The sequence below is a fragment of the Typopeltis vanoorti genome, chromosome 10 (assembly GCF_054136105.1).
Source record: "Typopeltis vanoorti isolate ZY-2024b chromosome 10, IOZ_Tvanoo_1.0, whole genome shotgun sequence".
Classification (NCBI taxonomy): domain Eukaryota; kingdom Metazoa; phylum Arthropoda; class Arachnida; order Uropygi; family Thelyphonidae; genus Typopeltis; species Typopeltis vanoorti.
The window spans coordinates 121,113,504-121,138,137 of record NC_143558.1 but is presented as its reverse complement, the minus strand read 5'-3'; the positions used below and the strand labels follow the sequence as shown (position 1 = coordinate 121,138,137).

The following is a 24,634-nucleotide window of genomic DNA, read 5'->3' as shown; positions in this document are numbered from 1 at the left end:
AGGGTAGATCATGCCTCAGTAACTTGCTCAAGTTTTATAACACAGTGACGGCTGAACTGGATAAGGGTAATGGTTTTATATTATTTTTTAATTCTCTTTAAGTGTATTGCTATTGTTTATTTATTTTTCGTTAAAATTATCAAATCAGTAATTTTCTTATAAGTCCAGGTAAATGAATTAATGTGGATCAGTGGAGGTCAATCAGCGAGCTAAGTGAATACGATTATAAGCAAAGCACATCGTATGCATTTCGTTTATAATCGTGTTTACTCGTAACTACATCACACACTTCACACTATCCACTGTTAGAATTTCAGTTGAGTTTCAGTTGCTCTAAATTTATTGTTGGATTTACCATTATTTTGTTCACTAATTGATCAGTGTTATAAACATTTTTTATTTTAATGAAATATTTAAAAGTTATTTTTTTTTTATTTGAGGATAATCATGAGTGTATCAAAGAAATCGAAGATGTATCATTTTCACAAGGAAAGGGAAATGGATTATTTCTTTACAATGGTAAATGGAAAGTGTTGTTTGATTTGTAATTCATCTGTAGCAATTCCAAAAAAACAGGTAATATTGAGAGACATTTTTGACCGCTACGTGCAAAATATGATGAAGATTTTCCCAAAATTCCGAAATACGTGAATCAAAAATTATAAATTTAAAGGCAGGACTTTCTGGATAACAAAATATGATTTCAAAAGTAATAAATAAACCAATATCAGCCACTATTGCATCTTTGAAAGTGTCATTTATTAGCAAAAGCAAAAAAGCCTTTTACTGATGGAGAGTTAATAAAAGGATCGTTTCTTGCAGCAGCAGAATCTTTATTTTCTGATTTTAAAAATGAAAATGAAATCATTTCGAATATTAAAGATTTACAACTTTCCAGAACAACGGTTATGAGAAGAGTTGAAATTTTAAGTGCCCGGTCTGAATACTCAGTTAATGTCAGACATTCACCAGTGTGTTGCGTTTTCATTACAATTTGATGAATCAAATGACTTCACTGATACTGCTCAGTTAATGGTATTTATTCGCATGGTATTTCAAGATTATTCAAGTAAAGAACTTTTGAAAATTTTACCATTATTGGGAAGGACTAGGGGAGAAGACATTTTTTCGCCATTTGATGAATTTTTGAAACAACACAAACTTCCGCTTTTTAAACTTGTGTCTATTACTACTGATGGTTCCTCTACAATGATAGGTAATAAATCAGACTTCATTTCATTATGTAAAAATGATGACAAATATCCAGATATTTTAACGTACCACAGTATTATTCACCAACAAGTGCTGTGTAGTAAAAGATTAAACACAAAAGATGTTTTGGATATTACATTTAAAATTGTAAATTCTCTTCGAGCAACAGTGGTTATTTAAATTGCAGGCAGATGATGATAGGGAACTTCTGTTGTACAATAATGTTTGCTGATTCAACAAAAGTCAATTTTTGGAAAGATTTCTTGTATTAATTAACGATATAAAAAATTTTCTTGATGAAAAAGGAGATATTTATCCACAGTTGAGTGATAAAAGATGGTTGTTACATTTATCATTTTTAGTAGATTTCTGTACGAAATTAAGCAATTTAAATTTAGAGTTACAAGGTAGAGATAAAAATTTAATTGACATGTTAAGTTCAATAAAAAGTTTCCAACAATACTTACTTTTATTAAAGAAAAATATAAATGACCACAAATTTAGACATCTCCCATATTTATTAAAATTTTTTGAACAAAATCAAGAAATGCTTCGCTGTGATTTAAAAGAATTTATTCTTGAAATAGAATTAGTTGAGGAAGAAATAAATTCAAGATTTAAAGATTTTAATAAAACTGAAATGATTGTATCTTTTATCAATAATCCATTTCAAGAAAACTTGAACATCACAGAAATTTCAAATAAAATTAGTGGCCTGTTTGATGTTGAAAGTTTCTAAATCAGAGTAATATATTAAAAAAGGGTGGCACACCAATTGGCAACTCCTATAGGTAGAGATTACCTGCTAATGCTTCTGCCTGGTATCTCCACTTGGGCCTGGCTCCCACTGAAGAGACCTCAATAAAGGTCGAAACTAGTCTGGGTAGTGGCCTTTTCCTTAATGCATAACATTAGACACATCCACAAGGGGATGTGTTTTGCATTATATAGGAGATACTGAGATAGGAGTGTTGGTAGCTTGCTCCATCTTTGCAACGAGTTGCCCTGGTGTTGTACAACCTTAATCCAGTCCTGAAGATACTTTCAGGTGCAAATTTAGTTTAATCCTTTATCCCAGTGTGGGCAAACAAAGTTTGCCCACACTTGGATAAAGGATTAAACTAAATTTATTATATTATGGGCTGTTTGATATAAACCAAGCTGAAGTAGAACTTAAGATAATAAACATTCAGAATAGTTTATATTTAAAATCAATAAACAATGAAGTCATTTGGAAGTATACACATGAAAAATTTCCAATATTAACTGATATTGCTCGAAAAATTCTGTCATGTTTCGGATTGACATACTTGTCAGAATCCGTTTTTCAAATATGAACGTCATAAAAAATCAATTAAGAAACAAAATTACAAATGATCATTTGAATGATTGTCTGCGATTGGCCACTTCTTCATATCAACCTGACTATGAATATATTGTGAGGTCCAAACAATGCCAAATTTCACATTAACTTTTTTTTTAATCAACCAGCATTTCCTGTAACTTGTGAGTTTGTGTTCAATCTGTTTTTTTTTTCTAACTTTGGTTTTCCAAAATAGAGAAATAAATATTTTATTCCAATATATTTGTTTTATTTGTTGTATAAAAATAATTAAAAGTGATAAATAAATTAATACACAAAGTTTTTAGGGCTGGGAGAGTGGGTCCTCCAAAGTGAGTGAATGCATTTAACTGCATAGTTGTGCGTAATCATATATCAGGTTGGGGGGAATGTGATCTATATAAGAGAGTAGCTCGCCGAATAACTTAGTATAGAAAAGTAGCTTACATAGTAAAAAAGGTTGAACACCACTGGTATAGAACATGCATGATTTCTGAAACATCAATATGGAATGTCAGGATTCCATGTAGTATATTCAATGAATCTAATCCATACTATGAGAAGCAATTTTACATGCTTGTTATCTGTGTGTTGTGAGGACAATACACAGATAACAAGCTTTTTCCAGGTACTTTCCACACCCAAACACATGAAATTGGAGAAGTATGAACTGTAGTGTGATTGGTTATTATACATAACTGATTTTCATCAGTGTCCAAGTTCTGTGTGTCTTCATCATCATCATCGTACGTATCAAGGATTTAGGCCTGGCATGGCCTGTTCCGGCCTTAGAAGTCATCGTTTAAGAAGACATCCTGGTTTTTTTTTTTCCTAATGGCTTGTACTTTAAGGTTTGTTTTGGTAATCTTTCTGTTTTCATTCTTTGAACGTGTTCCATCCATTTATGTTTATATTTTTTAATTTTTTCTATTACTGGTTCTTGGTTTAATTCTTTCATAATTTCTTCATTTATTTTGTGATCAAATAGGGTATACTTTGCAGTTTTTCTCATAAACTTCATTTCTGCTGTTGTTAATCTTTGTTTGTCTTTTTGTTTTATTGTCCAGATTTCGCTTCCATGCATTAAGACTGGTAGGGCTAATGTATTGTATACTTTTAGTCTGGTTTGTTTTTGAACTAAGTTTGGTTTAAATATAGAGTTAATTACACCTGTTATTTTTAAATATTTTGCAATTTTTACATTTATATCTTTTTCATTTTCACATGTGATCATACATCCTAGGTAGTTAAATGAATTCGCCTGTTCTAAGATCTTGTTATCTATTACTATTTTAGTTCGTGCTGGATCTTGTCCTTTAAAGGCCATAGTTTTTGATTTTTCTGTTGATATTATCATACCATAATCTCTGGATATCTCATTTAGATCCAAAATACCTTTCTGTAAGTTATCTTCAGAATTTGTAATTATTATTTGGTCATCAGCAAAGAGGAGAGTGTTTAAGTTGACTGTAGGAGAAAGCTTAATTCCTTGATATAATTTTTTATTCCATTTTATTATTATTTCATTTAAGTAGAAATTAAAAAGAGTTGCTGAGAGGGGACATCTCTGTAGGACCCCGTGGTTTATCTCTCTCGTATATGATAGCTAGTGATTTAATCTTATTTGCATTTGATTATTTTCATATATACTTGTGATAGCTTTTAGGATATTATTTGGTATTTGTCTTTCTTTTAATATGTTAAATAATACGTTTCTTTTAACTTTGTCAAATGCTTTTTCAAAGTCAATAAATGCAATATGTGTTTCTAAATTGTATTCTCTTCTTTTCTCTATTATTAATTTTAGGGAAAAGGCCAGGTCTATACATGATCGTCCTTTTCTAAATCCATTCTGTCCTTCAAAAATAAAGTTTTCGGAATATTTCATTAGTTTGCTATTTAAGATTCTGCTATATATTTTGTAACAGGAATTTAGTATACTGATACCTCTATAGTTTTTAGGGTCATCTCTATTATCTTTTTTAAAGATAGGAATCACAATTGCTTTTTTTTCTATTCTATTGGGGTGGGGGTGGGGATACCAGTTGAATAAATTTTATTTTAAAATAATAAGTCTTTCTTTGAATCTTCTTCCTGCATTTTTATATAGTTCTGAACCTGATTTCTAATTCTTCTTTAGTGATTTCCTTTTCATTTTCATTAATTGTTTGCCAGTTGTCTTTTTTAAAATATTTGTCTGTCCACAATTCTGTGTAGTAATTTAGAAATTCTTCTAATTCCAATTCATTGTTTAATCTTATGTTTTCTTTGGTATCTACATTTAAGTGTTTCAAAATTTTATATACATTGGGTCTTATTTTATATAAATCATGTTCTAAATTAGAAACAAATTTGTTCCATGATTCTCTGTCTTTTTCTGACTTCTCTTTTAGCTATGGTTCTTATTCTTTTATATTCTATTTCATCTTCTAATCTTTTACTACTTAACCATTTGTGATAGGCTTCTTTTTTCTTTTTGATTATTTCTTTCATCGTATCATCCCAGATCTTCAGTTTTTTCCTTTTATTGAATTTTTGGGTCTTTCCTAAGCTTTCATTTGCTGCTGCATTTAGTATCGTTTTTATATTAAGCCATTCTATTTCTATTTCTTCATTTTGTTTTATTTTATCTAGATATTGGTTAATTCTTTATTCATATAGCATTGTACATTTGTGTCATTCAGTAGTCTAGTTTTATAAACAAATGTTTCAGAATGATATAATCACGTAATCACAAGAAAGATATTTATTTAACCAAATATTTCGGTCTGGAAATAGCAGACCATCGTCGGTGGTCTGCTATTTAATCACAAGAAAGATATTTAAATAAATATCTTTCTTGTGATTACGTGATTATATCATTCAGTCTTATGTCGCAAGTATCCTTAAAACAACAAACAAATGTTTCAATTTTTCTTTCTGTTCTTGTAGCCATTTAGGTGGTAATCTTAATTTTATTTTAACAAGGAAGTGGTCACTGCTTATTTCATATCTTCTGTGAACTCTAACATCTAGTGAAAATTTTGATGTCTTTTCATTTAATATAAAGTAATCTAATATTGATTTCCATCCTCTTGCTGCCCAAGTATATTTATGTATGTCTTTATGTTTATAGAAGGAATTCATTATTTTTAGGTTATTATAAACTACAAAGTCAATGAATTTTTTACCATTCCTGTTTAGAGTATGTTCTCCATGTATTCCTATATTATTATTAATTTTCGTGTTTCCAATTCTTCCAATTCTTCTGTGTATCTTAACTCATGCAAATTGACAAATGTGTATTTTGCTGCAGTAATAGCAAAAACTTGTGTTTTTGTTAGTATTACTTTTCTGCCATGAAAATTCATGACATGCACTCTCCATGTGTTGTGGAAAAACTTATGGAATTGCTTGTGACTATTCACATCTCAAAACCAATTCTCTGAAGTCTGACATTGAGGTAACTAGCTTTCTCAAGCTGATTAGTTCCTGTTAGTCGGTATTTTGGGCTCAGTCATCTGTGGACTCTATTTCTTCATCATATTGCCATCTAGACTTTAGAATACGTAATGTTGTGCAGTGGCACTTAGACATTTCTCCCAAACAACATTCAGTTATCATTCTGAGACACTTAATTACTTCTGTTTACTCATTATTTGGATACAAGATTGAAATGACATACTTCCCCCCTAGCGGAAGACCAGGTGATGGGTCGGTTGGGAGTAGTACTAACAAGAAGTCGCATCTAAAGTAACACGCGGACCCTGCATGGGAAGCGGGAATAATGCGTAGTAGAAGAAGAAGAAGATTGAAATGACATACTTGTGCAGTAGAAGTGGTGTTGCACTCCACAGAACTAGGTCATTCAAAGAATGCCCTAGGTTCAATTCTAGTCTCTTACTAGAGGAACTTTTTCTAAGCCTTTCTTTAACTGGTTTTTGCGTTAAGTTCTGGCATGGGCAAGCAGATTTTTTTCCTACTTGAAATTAAAATTTTTAGTCCCATAAACTCAAGAAAATTGACCATACACCACTCTATTTCAGACAATCAATACAGTGTTACGATTAGGGGCCACGAGATGGTGGCACTTGTCAGCCATCTGTTCACTGGATTCCATTTCTAATTAGTGATAGCCTTTGATCAGCTGTCTCTGATTGGCTATCAGTGGAGATTGAACTATCCCCCCCCCTCTCAGTCTCCAAAAGTTAGATAGGGCTAAAACAGCCTCACCTACTCCCCATAGGGGAAATAAAAGGCATTAGCAGATTTATTATATTGAAATGACTTCCAAGGAAACTGCTAATCTTTTATTATTATTATTATTTGTTTTTATAGACCACATATTTGCATAAATTTTTCTGGATTTGAGAGATATCCTAACTAGTAGAAATAGTGCATATTATGAGAGTATGTAATCAGATATCATGTTGCTTCAGCAGTCACCTCATTGTATAATCTGCCCCCCCCCATGCACATTGTTTTTGTCCTGAAACACTAAAGTAAACATTAAAAAGTGTTGAAGAAGCCATTGAAGAAACCTTATATTTAACAGAATTGAAGACTGGCATTATCAATATATTATTATCATCATCCTAAGACCCCATGGAGTCAGACTCATCTAGGAGGTCCCTTTGTCATACACGCAGCTCATCATACCTTGCCATAAACATATTCAAATTTTCTGCAGACCCCACACTCTCAGGCAAGGCATTTCAATCATTCACAACTTTGCATGTAAAAGAACTGTTTTTCACTCCCTTGTTCACACCCTCCTTATACAGCTTTCAGAGATTACCTTTTGTTCTCCCACCATTTTATAAAACCCCTCTTTGACACTGAGCCTACAACAACCCCTTACTAACTTGTATGTCTCAATCATATCACCATTCCTCCTAGACTGTAAAAGATGAACCTTCTCAACCTTTCCTCCTATTCAACATTCCAGAGATCAGAAACTACCTTAATCAATCACCTCTGGACCCTTTCCAACATCTCCTTGTCCTTTTGAAACCAAATGAATAAATCTGTACACAGTAGTTCATATGTGGCCTAATCAAAGCCTTAGACAATGGAACAAGAATCTCCTTACTTCTACAAGTCAGATCTCTGCATCATTCCCATAATTCTTTGTGTTGTCATTACAATTTTGGCAGTGTGCCCTCTAAATTTTAGATCCTTATCCACCATCACCCCAAGATCTCTTATTTCCTCTCCCTCCAATAATATATCCCCACCAAGCTTAAATCCTACATCCCATCTTGGTTTCCAAAATTTTAAACCTTACATTTTGCAACATTGAACTGGCATGCCCATTCACTCAATGAAGAATGTCCTAGGTTCAATATATTCATGTCTTCATGTATGGCCAGAACATCTGCTGTACTCCTCGTGGTTCATCTCAACTTTGTATCATCTGCAAACAATTGAATATCCCCATCTAAATCTTCCACAATATTATTATTATTACGTGACACCTCCAGGGCATCCAAAGACTCATCAAGGGAGGATACCTACTCTACAACAACAGCATCTACTGCCCACCACCACTAGTATTTTCACAGACTTCCATGCCCACAGCAGGATTCAAACCCACAGTTTTTTGGCTGGAGAGTGGATATGCTAACCACTCGGCCAAACAGGCCAGCTATTAACTTATCATATGATATATATATATATAAAACAGATGGGTTAAACAGCATTGTCCCTAAAACAGATCCCCACTAGTGATTTTCCTCTTCTGGGATATTGGTCCTCCATCAACATGTAAAGAACCAATGGGGAAAAGAAAGCAGAAGAATTACAGAAATACCATATTGACTTAATTAGTATTACTTACCAAATGAAGACTAAAATATGTGATATTCTTCTAAATTATAAATGAATTATTAAAGCAGTAGGGATTAGTTATAATATTCAACACTAAACTTGAAACTGAACTTTTTGAATGGTAGTCAATTTCACTGGACATTGAGACTTTTTTTATGTTTATATTTCTATGAAGGGTTCTAGTTAAGAAGAGGTGTAGAAATTTTCTAAGGCTTGAAAGAAAAGCAAAGTAGTCTAAATTGCAGAATAGATAATGAATTTTACACATGCAGAAATTTTATTAAAAATGTATAGAAATGGAAAAAGTATTTGTAATGGCAAGTGCTAGATTCTCTTCCTAATACAGACTGCCTACTAGTCCCTTCCTACTCTTTGGTATTCATTAAAGCAAAGTTGCAGGGACCACAGAAAAAATTTTTATAGAGAATTTCATTTCAAACAGCATTATATTTATAATAAATTTAGTTTAATCCTTTATCCCAGTGAGAGCAAACAAAGTTTGCACCTGAAAATATTTTCAGGTGCAAACTTCGTTTGCTCTCACTGGGATAAAGGATTAAACTAAATTTATCATAGTCTAACCTAGTGAAAAATAAACTTTCAGCATTATAGTTATTGGCTTTAATCAGGACTTTCTCTCGTAGTTTCTTATTGTGAGAGTCAACTGTACTAAAGTTCTAAGTTAAACGACTTTTCATTGCTTTCGTGTTGTTCATTGATTCATTTGCTTGAGTTGTCTTTCTATTTTTCTACTTAGCTTTCTCAAAAACAATTTGTATGGGTTGCCTTAGCTGCATTAGCAAGACGTGAAGATTGGAGAGAGATAGACAACCTTTTTGAAAGTAAGGTATGTATTATCCAATATAGTAACTGATGCTAGAAATTTTGATTTAAGGAAAGTTATATTGCATTTCTTTATTTCAGCCATCTATCTTTTTTTCTCCCTATATATTTTAGTGGGACTTGGGATTATCCATAAAGAGAGAGATACCTAGTTTAATAACTATTAATAGAGAGAGCAAATATTTTGTAAACCGCAGTATTTGATGTACTCAGCATAAGTGTCTAACAATTTGCAAAGACACAGTACTGCCATGTCATAGGTCTTATTGTCCTCTCATGTATGGGGCTGATATTTTAAAAAAATGTAGAGAACATTTAATAAGATTTGAAATCAACAGAAATCTTATATATACACACACAAAAATCAGATGTTAATTTTGCTCTTTACTGTGCTCAACATATCTCACAAGAATTAAAAACACCATATTTAGAATCATTCTGCTTGAATAAGCTTGGTGATATGAATGAAAACCTCTCTACTATAAAAATGCAGAAAAGATTTAAAGTTATTCATTAGCATCCTGACAAGACCCCATAGGTACAAGTTTGCTGTAGTGTAATGTTACAGTCAACTGTAATTGACTAACATTCTGTATCCAAAAGCTCCTTCACAATAACTGAAGCAAGTTAGGCAATCTCACATGGAGGTGGCAAGGTTTTTTACTCCAAAACTTCAGTTTTTCATCCCTCAATACACAAACTGGCCATAGGAACACATGCAATTAACAAACATAATGCGCTAGCCTCATAGCCTGAGTTGCTTCAGTCATAAATTCAAAATAACTAAAAAAATAACCTTATGTATGAATATATTTGCAGAGCTAATCTCAGGTGGCATGGTCACTTAAACAGAATAGAAGAGGAAAGATACGTGGATTGATACAGTAAAAAGTGCCTTAGAAGATAGAAATATATAAGATCTGATAATGTTGGAGTCTTGACAGGTAACAGATTGATTAGGAGGAAAATTGTAGATAGGAAGTTAGTAATGATGTAAATTTTTCATGTAGTATTATCATATCCTGTGCACCCTTTGAGAGTACATGTCAGGAATTTGATGATGATGTATGAATACAAAAAACATACATCACCATCTGTGAGTCATCCACTGAACTATCATCATACATTTTCTAGTCAGATAGCTGAAGGTAGGTAGTTAAGCATACAAGTGAACTTTTTTTTAAATCACAAAAACAATCACTTGAAATTAGCAAGCAGATATGGTACCTTTCATAATTTCAAATAAATTTCTTAAGTTATGGTGTATCATGTGCCGCACCACATTTATCATGTCATAATGTTTTTCAAAAATATTCTAAAAAAGTGAAATTTTTAGCAAACATTAGCATTGTTTTTATAATAAATTTAGTTTAATCCTTTATCCAAGTGTGAGCAAACACAGTTTGCGCCTGAAAGTATCTTCAGGACGGGTAAGGTGGTACACACCAGGGCAACTCGTTGCAAAGGTGGAGCAAGCTACCAATACTCCTGTCTCAGTATCTCCTATAATGCAAAACACATCTCCTTACGGATATGTCTAATGTTCTGCATTAAGGGAAGGGCCACTTCCCTTAATGCAGAACATTAGACATATCCGTAAGGAGATGTGTTTTGCATTATAGGAGATACTGAGACAGGAGTATTGGTAGCTTGCTCCACCTTTGCAACGAGTTGCCCTGGTGTGTACCACCTTACCCCAGTCCTGAAGATACTTTCAGGCGCAAACTGTGTTTGCTCACACTTGGATAAAGGATTAAACTAAATTTATTATACTCTAACCAAGTGAAAAATAAACTTTAAATAAGCATTGTTTTATGTCCATGTAATGTGCAATCATTTTTTTAAAATGATTTAAAAACACTGAAAGTGGATGCAAATCTGGAAAAAAAATGCTTATGTTATTACATGCAAAGGGAAGTTGTTATTTAATTTTGATTATAATTTTTTTTATAACACCATTTTTATAACATTAGTCCATTTATCGTTGTTTGCATTGATTTTCAGTCATGCCATGACATGAATTTTACATTATGAGCTGTCCCCCATCTTTAAAACCATTGGACTGACTGTTATTCATTTTTTGTTAATGCTTTTGTCATTCCTATAGGCAATTCTGGTAACATAGAATGTTCTGTGGACTTCCTAGACTATTTTGTTAAAAATAAAATATAAAGCATCACTTATTTACTCATTTTTTAATACTAGTAACCTTTTACAAACCATTCTTGAAATATGGTTAATCACTCTAGCTATTGCCATCACACCTCATATGTCACAATGCTGTTTTCCCATCTTCCCTTCATGTTAGACTCAGTGGTCTGTCATGGCCAAACAACTTGCTTCTTGCATTATCTGCTTACTGCTTGTGATAATGTGGCTAATGCTATCTGTATTGCTGCTATGTATGTGAACTAGCTATAGGCAAACCAACTAAGTGTATGAGGCCAGTGTATTATGTCTGTAAATTGTCTATTGTTCTGACCTACTGACCAGAACAATAGACAATTTACAGACATAACTGTTTTTTTATGTGGGATGAAAAATAAGCTTCTAAGAGGGAAAAGTCCTACCACCTCTTTATGAGACCAGCTTAATCACCTTCAGTTATTATTATTAAGAGAGACCTCCAGGGAGGCAGGAACTCATTGAGGGAGGCCATACTGCTTGCAGCAGTTCTTGAATTCATTCACACTACTTGCACACACAACATCCAACGGCAATCCATTCCAATCACACACTACTTTATGAGAGAAAATTCTAGCCCTAACTCCCTTCTTGACAGCATTCATTCTCAACTTCCATGGATGCCCTTGCATCCTTTCCCCACCCTCCATAAAATGAAAAATTCCATCTACTGAAATTCTGTATAAGCCTTTCAGAAATTTGTAAGTCTTAGTCATCATCATCATCATCATCATCATGCGTATCAAGGATTTAGGCCTAGCATAGCCTGTTCCGGCCTTAGAAGTCATCGTTGAATCGTTTATGACATCCTGGTTTTCTTTTTCCTAATGTCTCAATCATATCATCCCCTTTCTCCTGTTTGCTAGTGTCTGCTGCCTACAAATTCTCATTCAGTCTTCATAATTTGTATTCTACAATCCTGGTATCATTTTTGACACTTCCTTTGTACTGTATCAGAATCACCACGGAAACTAGGAGACCAGACCTTTGCGCAATAGTTCAAGTGAGGTCTTATCAAGGCCTTGTAAAGAGGCAAAATAACTTATCTTGACATATCAAGGTCCATTTCAGCATTGCCATTTGAAAAAGAAAAGCTCAGATAAAAGTTCTTCACGTTGACAGGATTCAGATCCAGGTCTTTCCAACCCGAGAACTTCATTGATACCAACTGGCCAATAAAGACTTAAAACATTGTTATAAAATTAATTCTTCCTGGTGGTAAGCTCACTGGATTTAATTGATTTTTAATTTTTTTTATTTCTTTGAATTTTTATGCATTTCAAATTGTCATGTGGAAACTGCTTACTTTTTTTAAATAAATTTAATGAATGATGGATTGTATTTAAATAGTTTTGGTGTGAGTTATCTGGAGGAACTGTTGCTGAAAGGGAGAGTAAGGACAGCAGTACCAGGAGATTTAAAGAAATAATAGCTAACATGGAAGAGTGGGTAAGTAGGATAGAAGAGATTGAAGGAGTTTTCGTCCATGGAGAGGCAAGTAATATAAGTGAGAAGAATGAAAGAATTGGAATGCAAGACAGACATACATACCTTCTCATATTACATGGGAAGGATGGATTCTGGAAACAGTGGCAAATGTATGTACATTAGCAGACAACAAAGGAATGGGATGACTGGATGCAAGGGGAACATTTGAATCCGAAGAAATTTACAGGATAGGGCCATAGCAAGGAATGGCCAAGGACAGTATTTATATCTGAGAAGTAGTGTCAGTAAGACTTGTTATAGACCTAAAGTTGAACTATTATGTTTGTTTACAAGTGTCAGGAGTATCAGAAATAAGGGAAACAAAGTTGTTGCATTGGGTAAATACACCCAAAAATTGCTGAAATAAATGAGGTGTGGTTAGATGAGGATGACACCGTGATGGAAATAAAGATGGATGAGTACATCTTTCAAGAAGACAAAGTGCACACAGAGGATGAGGAATTTCTATACAGAATTGTGGATAGATAAATATTTTAAAAAAGATAACTGGCAAACATTTAATGAAAATGAAAAGGATATAACTAAAGAAGAATTAGAAATCAGCCTGAAAGAAACAAGAAATTGAAAATCACCTGAAGAAGATAAGTTAGGTTCAGAATTATATAAACATGCAGGAATAAGGTTTAAAGAAACACTTATTGTTTTTAAATAAAATCTTTTCAACAAGTAACCCACCAATAGAATGGAAAACAGCAATAGTGATCCTTTTTTTTTTTTCCAGGACCTCCAAAAGGCCTTTGATAGTGTCTCCCTTCCTGCTCTCCTTCAAGCCTTTGCCTATTACTGGATGTCCAGAACCCTTTCTTTCCTATGTTATGGAGCTATAGTTGGATAGCTCCATCACTATCACTACAGGGTCCCTTGTGACATCTATTCCCCCAGTGCGGGGTGTTCACCAGGGTGATCCTCTATCTCCCCTTTTCTTTAACTGCATCATAGATGAGTTTCTTCACCTAGCCATATAGGCTACTCTCTAAGCACTTCTTCCTTTAATGCTGTGGTCTTTGAGGATAATCTTATTCTCATAGCCTCTACTAAGGTAGGCTTGCAGGAACTCCTTGACCAGGCAGTTGACTTTTTCTCTATTTGAGGCCTACCTATTAATGTAGAGAAGTCCTGCTCCTTAGCTCTTGTCCCCTCTGGTCATGACAAGAAGCTTAAGGTTGAGACTATACAGTTTCCCCTGCACAGGAGGCCGTTGCATGCTTTGACCATCCTGGAAGAGTGGGGATACCTCAGTATCATGTTCACCCCAAAGGGAAGGTCTTCTGTCCTTCTATCCTAGAAGCTGGGATCACTTCTTTGAGGGAAGCTCCTTGCAAGCCCCCAGCAAAGACTGTTTCTCCTTTCCCACTATCTCCTGCCTCGCTTTTACAAGTTGGTGCTTGGTAGGATATATATCTTGGTACTGTCCCAAATGGACAGGGCTATCCATTCAGCCATGAAGTCATGGCTCTGACTGCCACCTGACACCACTACTGCATATTTCCACGCAAGGGTGAAGGATGGAGAGCTTGGGGTTCCATCACTTAGATGGCTGATCCCACACTCGTGGCTGTCCAGAATCACAAAGTCAGAACTATCTTCTTCCCCTATCTGCAGAGAGACTTTCTATAGCCCATTAATACAAGAAGACTTTGGGTGGGCTAAATGCTGGTCCCATTATCAAGATACCTTAATTGAGTCAGCACCTGCAGAACACAAGAGATGGGCATCTCTGCTGCACTGTTCTGTAGATGGTGCTCCTTTAAAAGAGTCATATCTGGTGCCTCCCCAGCATGATTGGGTAAGGGATGGCACCAGACTCCTCCCTGGGTTCGAGTATATTGACCTTATCAGGACAAGGATCAATGCTCTGCCCACTTGAGCCAGCACAACTCGATGGGGTAGTGATGGCTCAAACTGTAGGGCTGGCTGCCAGTACAGTGAGACATTGTCTCATATAGCCCAGTGTTGCTTCTGCACCCATGGAGTCTGCGTGCAGAGGCATGATGCCATGGTCTCCATTCTGAACAACCACTTTAAGAACAAAGGTTGACTGCAGGAGACTGCGGTGGAACCTCCACAGGTTTGCGTAAGCCAGGCTTAGTGATTAAAAGAGATGGTGACGTTTGGGTAGTTGATGCCCAGGTGGTGCGAACAGGGTGCCCACTAGCCTATAGCCATAATAATAAGATAAACTATTACAAGAATAACCAAGATCTAGTTAGTAAGATATGGGAGGAGCATGGGGAAACTCGGAGGTTTACCAGCATCACCGTCTTTTTACATGGTGTATGGAGTGCAGAGAGCTATAATAACTTAAAACAGCTTGGGCCTATGCAGAAGGATATTAAAGTTCTTTCCTTGAGGGCCCTACAGGGCACACTGGTGGCATGGTGTTGCCACCAGAGAATGACTACAATGATAACTAGAACAGACATAGGGTAAATCACTTGTAAAGGCTTAGGCCTATATCAAGTCTGGACGTGATATAAGGATAGTACTTAGTACTTCCCATAACCAGTACAAAGATTAATAAAAAAAATAAAAAAATAAAAAAAAAGGTAGCACAGATGACCCTAAAAATTATAGAGAGATATAAGTATTCTAAATTCTTGTTATAAAATATATAGCAGAATTTTAAATAAACTAATAAAATATCTGAAGTCTTTATTTTGTAAGTACAAAATGGATTTAGAAAAGGATGATTATGTATAGACCTGGCCTTGTGCCTAAAATTAATAATAGAGAAAAGAAGAGGATACAATTTAGAAACACATTACATTTATTGACTTTGAAAAAGCTAAAAGAAATATTTTATTTAATATATTAAAAGAAAGACCAATACCGAATAATATTCTAAAAGCTATCATAAGTATATATGAAAATAATCAAATACAAATGAGATTAAATTATGAACTATCATATCCGAGAGAGATAAACCAAGGAGTGCAACAGGGATGTCCCCATTTAGCAACTCTTTTTTTTAATATTTATTTAAATGAAATAATAATAAAATTGAATAAAAATTTCCATCAAGCTATTGCACTTTCTCCTACTGTGAACTTAAACACTCTCCTTTTTGCTGATGATCAATTACTAATCACAAATTCAGAAGATAACTTATAGAAAGATGTTTTAAATTTAAATGAAATAACCAAAGATTATGGAATGATAATATCAACAGAAAAATCAAAAACGATGTCATTTAAAGGACAAGATCCAATAAGAACTAAAATAGTAATAGATAACAGATAGTATTATTAAATCAACTTAAGGAATTGAACAACGTAGATACGAATATAAATTAAATTACACTTTAATAAATATTTCCGATATTTCGGCAACGTGACGTTGCCGAAATATCGGAAATATTTATTAAAGTGTAATTTAATTTATATTCGTATCTACATTGTTCAATTCCTTAAGTTGATTTAATAATGACGTTGCCGAAATATCGGAAATATTTATTAAAGTGTAATTTAATTTATATTCGTATCTACGTTGTTCAATTCCTTAAGTTGATTTAATAATGCATAACCAACGTATAAGCCTGTCTACGAGAATCAATAACAGATAGTAAAGGAATAAATAAAAAGATTTTAGAACAGGTGAATTCATTTAACTACCTAGAATGTACTATTACATATGAAAATGAAAAAAGATATAAACCTAAAGGTTGCAAAATATTTAAAAATAACAGGTGTAATTAACTCTATATTTAAACCTAATGTAGTTCAAAAACAAACTAGACTAAAAGTATACAATATGTTAGTATACCTATTGTATAGAAGTGAAATCTGGCCAACAGCTGAATGAAGTTTATAAGAAAAACTACAAAGTATACTATAAATTACATATTTAGTTTAATCCTTTATCCAAGTGTAAGCAAAAAAATTTTTACCTCGAGTATCTTCAGGACTGGGGCAACTCGTGGCAAAGGTGGACTGATTTCACATCACTTGCCTTAATATCCCATAATGCAAAAGCACATCTCCTTGCGAACATGTATAATGCCATGCATTATGGGAAGGGTCACTACCCAGACTGGTTTTGACCTTTATTGAGGTCTCTTCAGTGGGAGCCAGACCCAGAGGTGATACCAAGGTGGCAGCAATGCAGAAGTCATGTTTCCATATACAAGTAGCCAATCTTCAACCTTGGTATCATCTCTGGGTCTGGCTCCCACTGATGAGACCCCAATAAAGTTTGAAACCGGTTCTGGATAGTGACCCTTCCCATAATGCATAGCATTATACATGTCCACAAGGAGACGTGCCTTGCATTATGGGATAGTAAGGCAAGTGATGTGAAGTCAGTCCACCTTTGCCACGAATTGCCCCAGTCCTGAAGATACTTGAGGTAAAAACTTTGTTTGCTTACACTTGAATAAAGGATTAAACTAAATATATAATTTATAATCTAACCAAGTGAAAAAACTTCCAACATTATTCTCTAATCCAGAGTATTAATAATAAGTTGCGATACCTTTGCACCTGAAGTGCAAAGTTTGCACTTCAGGTGCAAACTTTGTTTGCTTACACTTGAATAAAGGATTAAACTCTTCTTCTTCCTATCATGGAATTTAGGCCATGTGGCCTGTTCCGGTCTCATGCCATCTCTTTCTTGGTCTTCCGATTCTTCTTTTTCCACTTATTTTGTATCTGTATAATATTTTTGGTAGTCTGCTGTTGTCCATTCGATTTAAATGTTCTAGCCATTTTTGTTTATACTGTCTTATGTAGTAATTAATTGGTTTGATTTTTAGGGATTGTAAGATTTCTTCATTTGTTTTGTGGTCCCACTTGGTATACCCAGCTGTTTTTCTGAAGAACTTCATTTCTGCTATTTGAATTCATTTTTCATCTTTCCTTTTCATGGTCCATGTTTCGCTTCTGTATAGTAGAGTTGGTTTTGACAATACATTATATAGTCTGATTCTAGTGTGTTTTTGTACCAGGGATGGCTTAAATATATTATTTATTATGCCGTTTACTTTGACAAAGTTTGATATTTTAGTGTCTATGTCTTTTTCTTCTTTGTATGATAGATCACATCCCAAGTATCTTAAAGTGTTTACTTGTTCTATCATTATTTTACTTCTTATTGGGTTTTCTCCTTTGAATGCCATTATTTTTGTTTTTTCTTTGGATATTGTCATATTATATTGCTTTGAGATATCATTTAGTGATTTTAATGATCTTTGTAAGTCATCTTCTGATGTAGCTAATACTATTTGATCATCTGCAAATAGTAATGTATCTATCTTCATTTGTGGAGTCATTTGTATACCAAATGGGTTATGCTGTTTCCAGATTGTTAATATTTCATTTATATATATATTGAAAAGCAGAGGTGAGAGGGTACATCCTTGTCGTACTCCTCTTGATATATCTTTCCATTCTGAGGTGTGTTCTAATTTAACTGCTATTTTATTTCCTGTATATATTTCTTGAATAGATTGTAAAAGTTGGTTTGGTATGTTTAAATCGGTTAATATTTTAAACAATTTTTGTCAACTAATTTTGCCAAACGCTTTTTCATAATCAATAAACGCCACATGTGTTTCTTTTTGAAATTCTCTTCTTTTCTATTAATAATTTTAAAGTAAAAATTGGATCTATGCAGGATCGGCCTTTTCGGAAGCCATTTTGTTCTTCTAGTAATTTGTTTTCTACAATGCTGCTTAGTTTCTCTTTTAATATTCCTGCATATATTTTATATCCTGTATTCAGCAGGCTAATTCCCCTATAATTATTGCAATTGTCTTTATTTCCTTTTTTATAGATTGGGATGACAAGTGCTTTTTTCCAAGAGTTAGGGGTTTTTCCGGACATCCAAACCATATTAAAAAATTTCAAAAGTCTTTAATTAAATTTTTCACCTGCATTTTTGTATAGTTCTATATTTATATTGTCTTCTCCTGGCATTTTCCTATTTTTCATCTTCTTTATTATATTTTTCAGTTCTAACATTGTGATATTTTCTATTAGGTCATTCTTTGTCTTATAAAATTTTAATTCATTGTTCTCATCTGTCCAGAGATTTTGGAAATAGGTCACCCATTTTTCTGAATCTATTGTTTGTATTTTTATCTTTTCTTTTATTTCTTTATTCATATATTTTATTACTTTATAGGTTTTGGGTTGTGGCTTAAATAAATCCTTTTCTAGTTCTGTTACAAAATTGTTCCATCTTTCTCTATGTTTTTTCCTTACTTCTCGTTTTGCAATTGCAAAGTACCCTTTACAAAGTTTTTATACTTTGCAATACAATTGCAAAGTATAAAAGAAATAGTGCAATTGCACTATTTCTTTTATACTCTATTTCTGCTTCTATTGTTTTGGAATTTAGCCATTTCTGGTAACTGTCCTTTTTGGTTTTTATTATATTTTCTATTTCTTTGTTCCAGTCTCGTAGTCGTCTTTTTCTAATCCATTTGTGCTTTATTCCTAAGGTTTCTGTTGCTGCTTTTGTGAGAATTTGTTTCAAATTTTCCCATTCATCTTCTATGTCACTTGATTCATGTGTGGTTTCTGTTTTTAAGTTTGTGCATTTTTGATATTGTAGTCTAACTTGAGGATCCTGTAATGAAGAAATTTTGTAGCTTGGCTGGTAAGAATTTTCAATTCTATGTGTTTTTAGCCACTTTGGTTTAAAACGAATTTTTGCTGATACCATATAATGATCAGAGTTTAATTCAAAGCCGCGATATGCTCTTACGTCTAAAATTAACTCCGCTAATTTAAAATTTGTGATAACGTAGTCAATTACTGATTTGTATCCTCTGGCTGACCAAGTATATTTATGTATTTCTTTCTTGTATAGAGGCTTAAGTGCTGTGAGGACATTATGTTGGAGGTTTAATGGATTTTTTACAACACTCAAAAAGAATTAAAATAGAATTTAATACTTCCTATATTTCGTCCTAGTTACTAGGACATCTACGGGGATTACAAAGACAATTAATGTAACATGCACACAAAAACTTACAATACTAAGCCCAACCACGTGGGTGACACTAAAGTCCTATCTAGGTGGAGCGCCCTCTAAGGGCAGTTGTAGGTGGCCTGGAATGTAAGGTGGGACCTCTGGTGATGACCGTTTCCCAAATCTTCGGAAGCTTAATACAACCGTATTTGTTAAGATTTGGTTGGTTTTTGAGAGCTGCTGCTGCTTCTAAGAAAAGTCTCTCTTTCTTGAATTTGCTGTGGTGGAGCATGGTGGTTTTCTTCCATGATACTCTGTGGGTAGTGTCCAAAACATGGTCAGCCAAGCCTGAATGGCCATAGTTGTGTTTAACGATGTACGACTTGTGTTCCTCTAGGCGGATGGATGCTGATCTGCCTGTCTGTCCAAAGTACGCAAGCTTACAGGAACAGGGTACTTTGTAAACTCCAGGCTGAGAGAGAGGAGGGAGCTGATCTTTCGTAGAACGGATAAGGGTAGCCAGTTTGCGGTAGGGCTTATATGCTGTGTGTAGGTTATACATTTTTAGTATCTTGGCTATTTTTTCCGACGTGCCACGGATGTAGGGTATGGTGATGGCATTTTTAAATTCTTGTTGACGAGAGGGATGGGGAATGGGGGAGGAATTGATTATTATTATTATTATTATTATTTTTTTTTTTTTTTTTTTTTTTTTATTTTTTTTTTTTTAGCACACAATCTTTGTTCCAGTGGAACCGCCCTCACTACTGAGCTTAACCACATACACAGAACTTTCCTCTCCAATGGCTACAGCGAACACAGCATCAAAAAAATAATCAATTCCTCCCCCATTCCCCATCCCTCTCGTCAACAAGAATTTAAAAATGCCATCACCATACCCTACATCCGTGGCACGTCGGAAAAAATAGCCAAGATACTAAAAATGTATAACCTACACACAGCATATAAGCCCTACCGCAAACTGGCTACCCTTATCCGTTCTACGAAAGATCAGCTCCCTCCTCTCTCTCAGCCTGGAGTTTACAAAGTACCCTGTTCCTGTAAGCTTGCGTACTTTGGACAGACAGGCAGATCAGCATCCATCCGCCTAGAGGAACACAAGTCGTACATCGTTAAACACAACTATGGCCATTCAGGCTTGGCTGACCATGTTTTGGACACTACCCACAGAGTATCATGGAAGAAAACCACCATGCTCCACCACAGCAAATTCAAGAAAGAGAGACTTTTCTTAGAAGCAGCAGCAGCTCTCAAAAACCAACCAAATCTTAACAAATACGGTTGTATTAAGCTTCCGAAGATTTGGGAAACGGTCATCACCAGAGGTCCCACCTTACATTCCAGGCCACCTACAACTGCCCTTAGAGGGTGCTCCACCTAGATAGGACTTTAGTGTCACCCACGTGGTTGGGCTTAGTATTGTAAGTTTTTGTGTGCATGTTACATTAATTGTCTTTGTAATCCCCGTAGATGTCCTAGTGACTAGGACGAAATATAGGAAGTATTAAATTCTATTTTAATTCTTTTTGAGTGTTGTAAAAAATCCATTAAACCTCCAACATAATTTATGTATTTCCTTGTGTTTAAACATTGAATTCATTATTCTCATATTATTATAAATGACAAAATCGCGCAATCTGCGACCATTTTGATTACATGTACCTTCGCCAAATTTACCTATGTTTGTTTTGTATTTTTTGTTTCCTATTCTGGCATTTAAATCTCCTGCTAGCAGTAAATAGTCAGTTTTGTTTGTTTTATCTATGGCATTCTGTAATTCTTTATAAAATATATTACTGTCTTCTTCTTTTCCCTCTTCTGGTGCATATGCACCAATTATTGTTATGTGGCCACTTAATGTCTTGAGTCTAATTTCTATTAGTCTTTCATTCAAATAGTTGTAATATACAATATTGTTCTTTAGGGATTTATGTACCATAATCATTATACCTGCTTTTGCTCTTTCTTCTTTTTTTACCCCACTGTAGATTAAACTAAATATATAATTTATAGTCTAACCAAGTGAAAAAACTTGCAAAGTATACTCTATTCAATCACAAAAGAAATGAAGAACCAGGAATCAGTAATAGAAAGAAATATAAACATAAATGAATGGAAGGAACATGTTGAAAGAATTAGAACAAAGATTACCAAAACAAGTTTAAACTACAAATTGTTAGAGGGAAAAAAAAAAAACAGGACATCCTCTAAAGACATTCAGCGATTACTTCGAAGGCTAGAACAGGCCACTCTAGTCCTAAATCCTTGAAAAGCCTAAATATGGGATGATAATGAATGTCTGAATACATTCCAAGAGTCAGGAGGAAACAAAGTTGGTTATGAACTGGATGAACAAAGAGGTTGGATATGTAATCTGAAAGAAGGCATGAGAGGAAGAATAAGATGAGGTATAATCATTTGCATGAAGAGTAAAACACCAGGAAAGTAACTCACTTCTTAAGCATAGAAAAAATGCAGTATAAACAGCACTTAATTAATGAGACCAGGAGAAAAAAAAACCAACATTCTTTTGATGTGTGGCCAGTAGAAGAAAGAAAGATATCGATTGGTGAAGATGATAGAATGATAACACATGATATAGTTACGACATTAAATGTGCAGTTATGGAAGGTAACTTATTCTTGTGAGTGTGACATCATGCAGAACTTCAGTGCATTGAGAAAGGAGCAGAAGTGACTGATGGTGTGCAACACAAAGAATTGAAATTGAAAGTTTCGCTACTTGGCTATACTATATATTAATGATGGCAAGAAGTTATATTCTTGGTTTGATCCTTTATCCAAATGTAAGCAAACAAAGTTTGCATGTGAAGTCACTTCACAATTGGGCTACTTGCATATAGAGGTTAATGACTTCACATCAGTTGCCTTAGTATTAGTATAATTGCCTTAACTTTCAACATCTGTCTCTAATCCAGAATACTTTAGTTATAAGGCGTGACACCTTTTGACTACTTTATATGGAAATATGACTTCTGAATTACTTCAACCTTGGTATGACTGTTGGGTCTAGTTCCCACTGATGAAACCTCAATGAAAGTCGAAACCAGTCTGGGTAGTGGCCCTTTCCATAATGCATAGCATTATACATGTCCATAAGAATGTGTGCATTATATTATGGGATATTAAGGCAATTGATGTGAAGTCGGCCTCTGTATGCAACTAGCCCAGTCGTGAAGTGACTTCACGTGCAAACTTTGTTTGCTTACACTCGGATAAAGGATGAAAGCAAGAATATAACTTCTTGGCATCATTAATTTGAAGCAGAAAGTATATAGAATTGACTAAACTTGATGTTAATACAGCAGTTTGATTTGATAACATGCCATATTGCCACGTATTTTGAAGGATTGTATTAGTAAGATAACTGCCTTGATCTACTTATTTAACATATCTTACAATTAGCCAATTTGTAGAATTGTTCCACTTCATAAAGGAGGTAATAAGATTGATGCACTAAATTATAATCCAATCTCTCTGTGTGGAGTAATGGTTAAAACATGGGAGAAGTTAGCAAGAGCTAAGATCCAGAATTGGGTTAACAAGAGCAGTATCCTCTTTGATGAACATCAGGGGTTTGGTTTGCTAAAAAAAAAAATTATGTTTTAGCCGTATACTTACTTACTTTTACAGCCAAGTGATAGATGCATTGGACAAGAGTGATTTGTACACATTGGTATATTTAGATTTTGCAAAGGCCTTTGATGGAATGCCACGTGACAAATTTGTAATTTGTTTTGTTAATTAACAAAAATTACCAAATTATTTAATTAGAACAGAGGTTGGGTAATAGAGGAGTGCATTGGATTGGCTGTCTGATGAGTATCAGCAAGTTGTGCATGGGGGAGCAATATCCCAGAAGTAGAAGAAAGTCACCAAGTAGAGTGTCCCATGGATCTATTTTGGGACTATTACCATTTAACTTATATGTTAATGATATTGGGAAAGGAGTGAATGAGGACATGTAGATTGCAAATGACATAAAGCTGGTAAGAACTACTAGGAGTATAGCAGATGTGGCTTTACATTTTTCAAGAAATGACAATGTATACTAAAATATTAATTAAAAAACTTTAGTCAATACCTTCCTGTATTTCAGCAATGTTACATTGCCATCTTCTGGGATCACGAAACCATGATATGTGCATGCAGGCACTAACAACGAGCAAATGAGGCTGAAGAAGCAACTGAAGTTGACTCTAGAGTCCTAAAGATGCCCCCTAACAGGCTAAATTGGATTATCTTGGCTGTTCGGCTTCTTAGGATGCAAGCTTCCCAAATTTGGGACGGTCTCGTGTATCCAAATTTGTCTAAGAAGGTGTTAAGGATATGGTTAAGTTCAGTAGTTAGGGCATTGTTATCTGAACAGATTAATTTAGCCATGTTATATAGGGTTTTTATATTCCCATATTGTTATGAGGGGGGGGGGGGATGATTGGTGGTGAATGTATCTACCTGTATGGGTTGGTTTTCTGTAAACAGAGAAAGCCAGGGATCCATCAGGCTGGTATATAATCAGAGTGTCTAAGAAAGGGAGACTGTTGTTGTTTTCCTTTTCCAAGATGAACTGGATTCTGGGATGTTGATTGTTTAAGTGTGTTAAGAAGTTGTATCCAAGCCATGTGACCAAATAGTGAGCACATCATCCACGTAGCATAGCCAAACAGTGGATTTTTGTGGGGCTGAGTTTAAGGCTTTTTGTTCAAAGGTCTCCATAAAGAAATCAACCAGAGGTGGAGAGAGTAGAGAACCCATAGATGGTCCCTCTATCTGTTAGTAGAAT

At 34.4% G+C, this 24,634-nt stretch overlaps 1 protein-coding gene across 5 annotated transcripts in view; it reads left to right on the top strand.

The window, feature by feature from the left end:
* The window catches only part of Vps16B (Vacuolar protein sorting 16B), a 289,159-nt gene that overhangs the window by 196,836 nt on the left and 67,689 nt on the right, over window positions 1-24,634 (top strand). For all 5 annotated transcript variants that reach the window (XM_090399626.1, XM_090399624.1, XM_090399627.1 and 2 more), the window contains one exon: window positions 9,120-9,209. In XM_090399626.1, coding sequence (XP_090255752.1) covers window positions 9,120-9,209 — 90 coding nt within the window. The remainder of the gene's footprint in view (window positions 1-9,119; window positions 9,210-24,634) is intronic.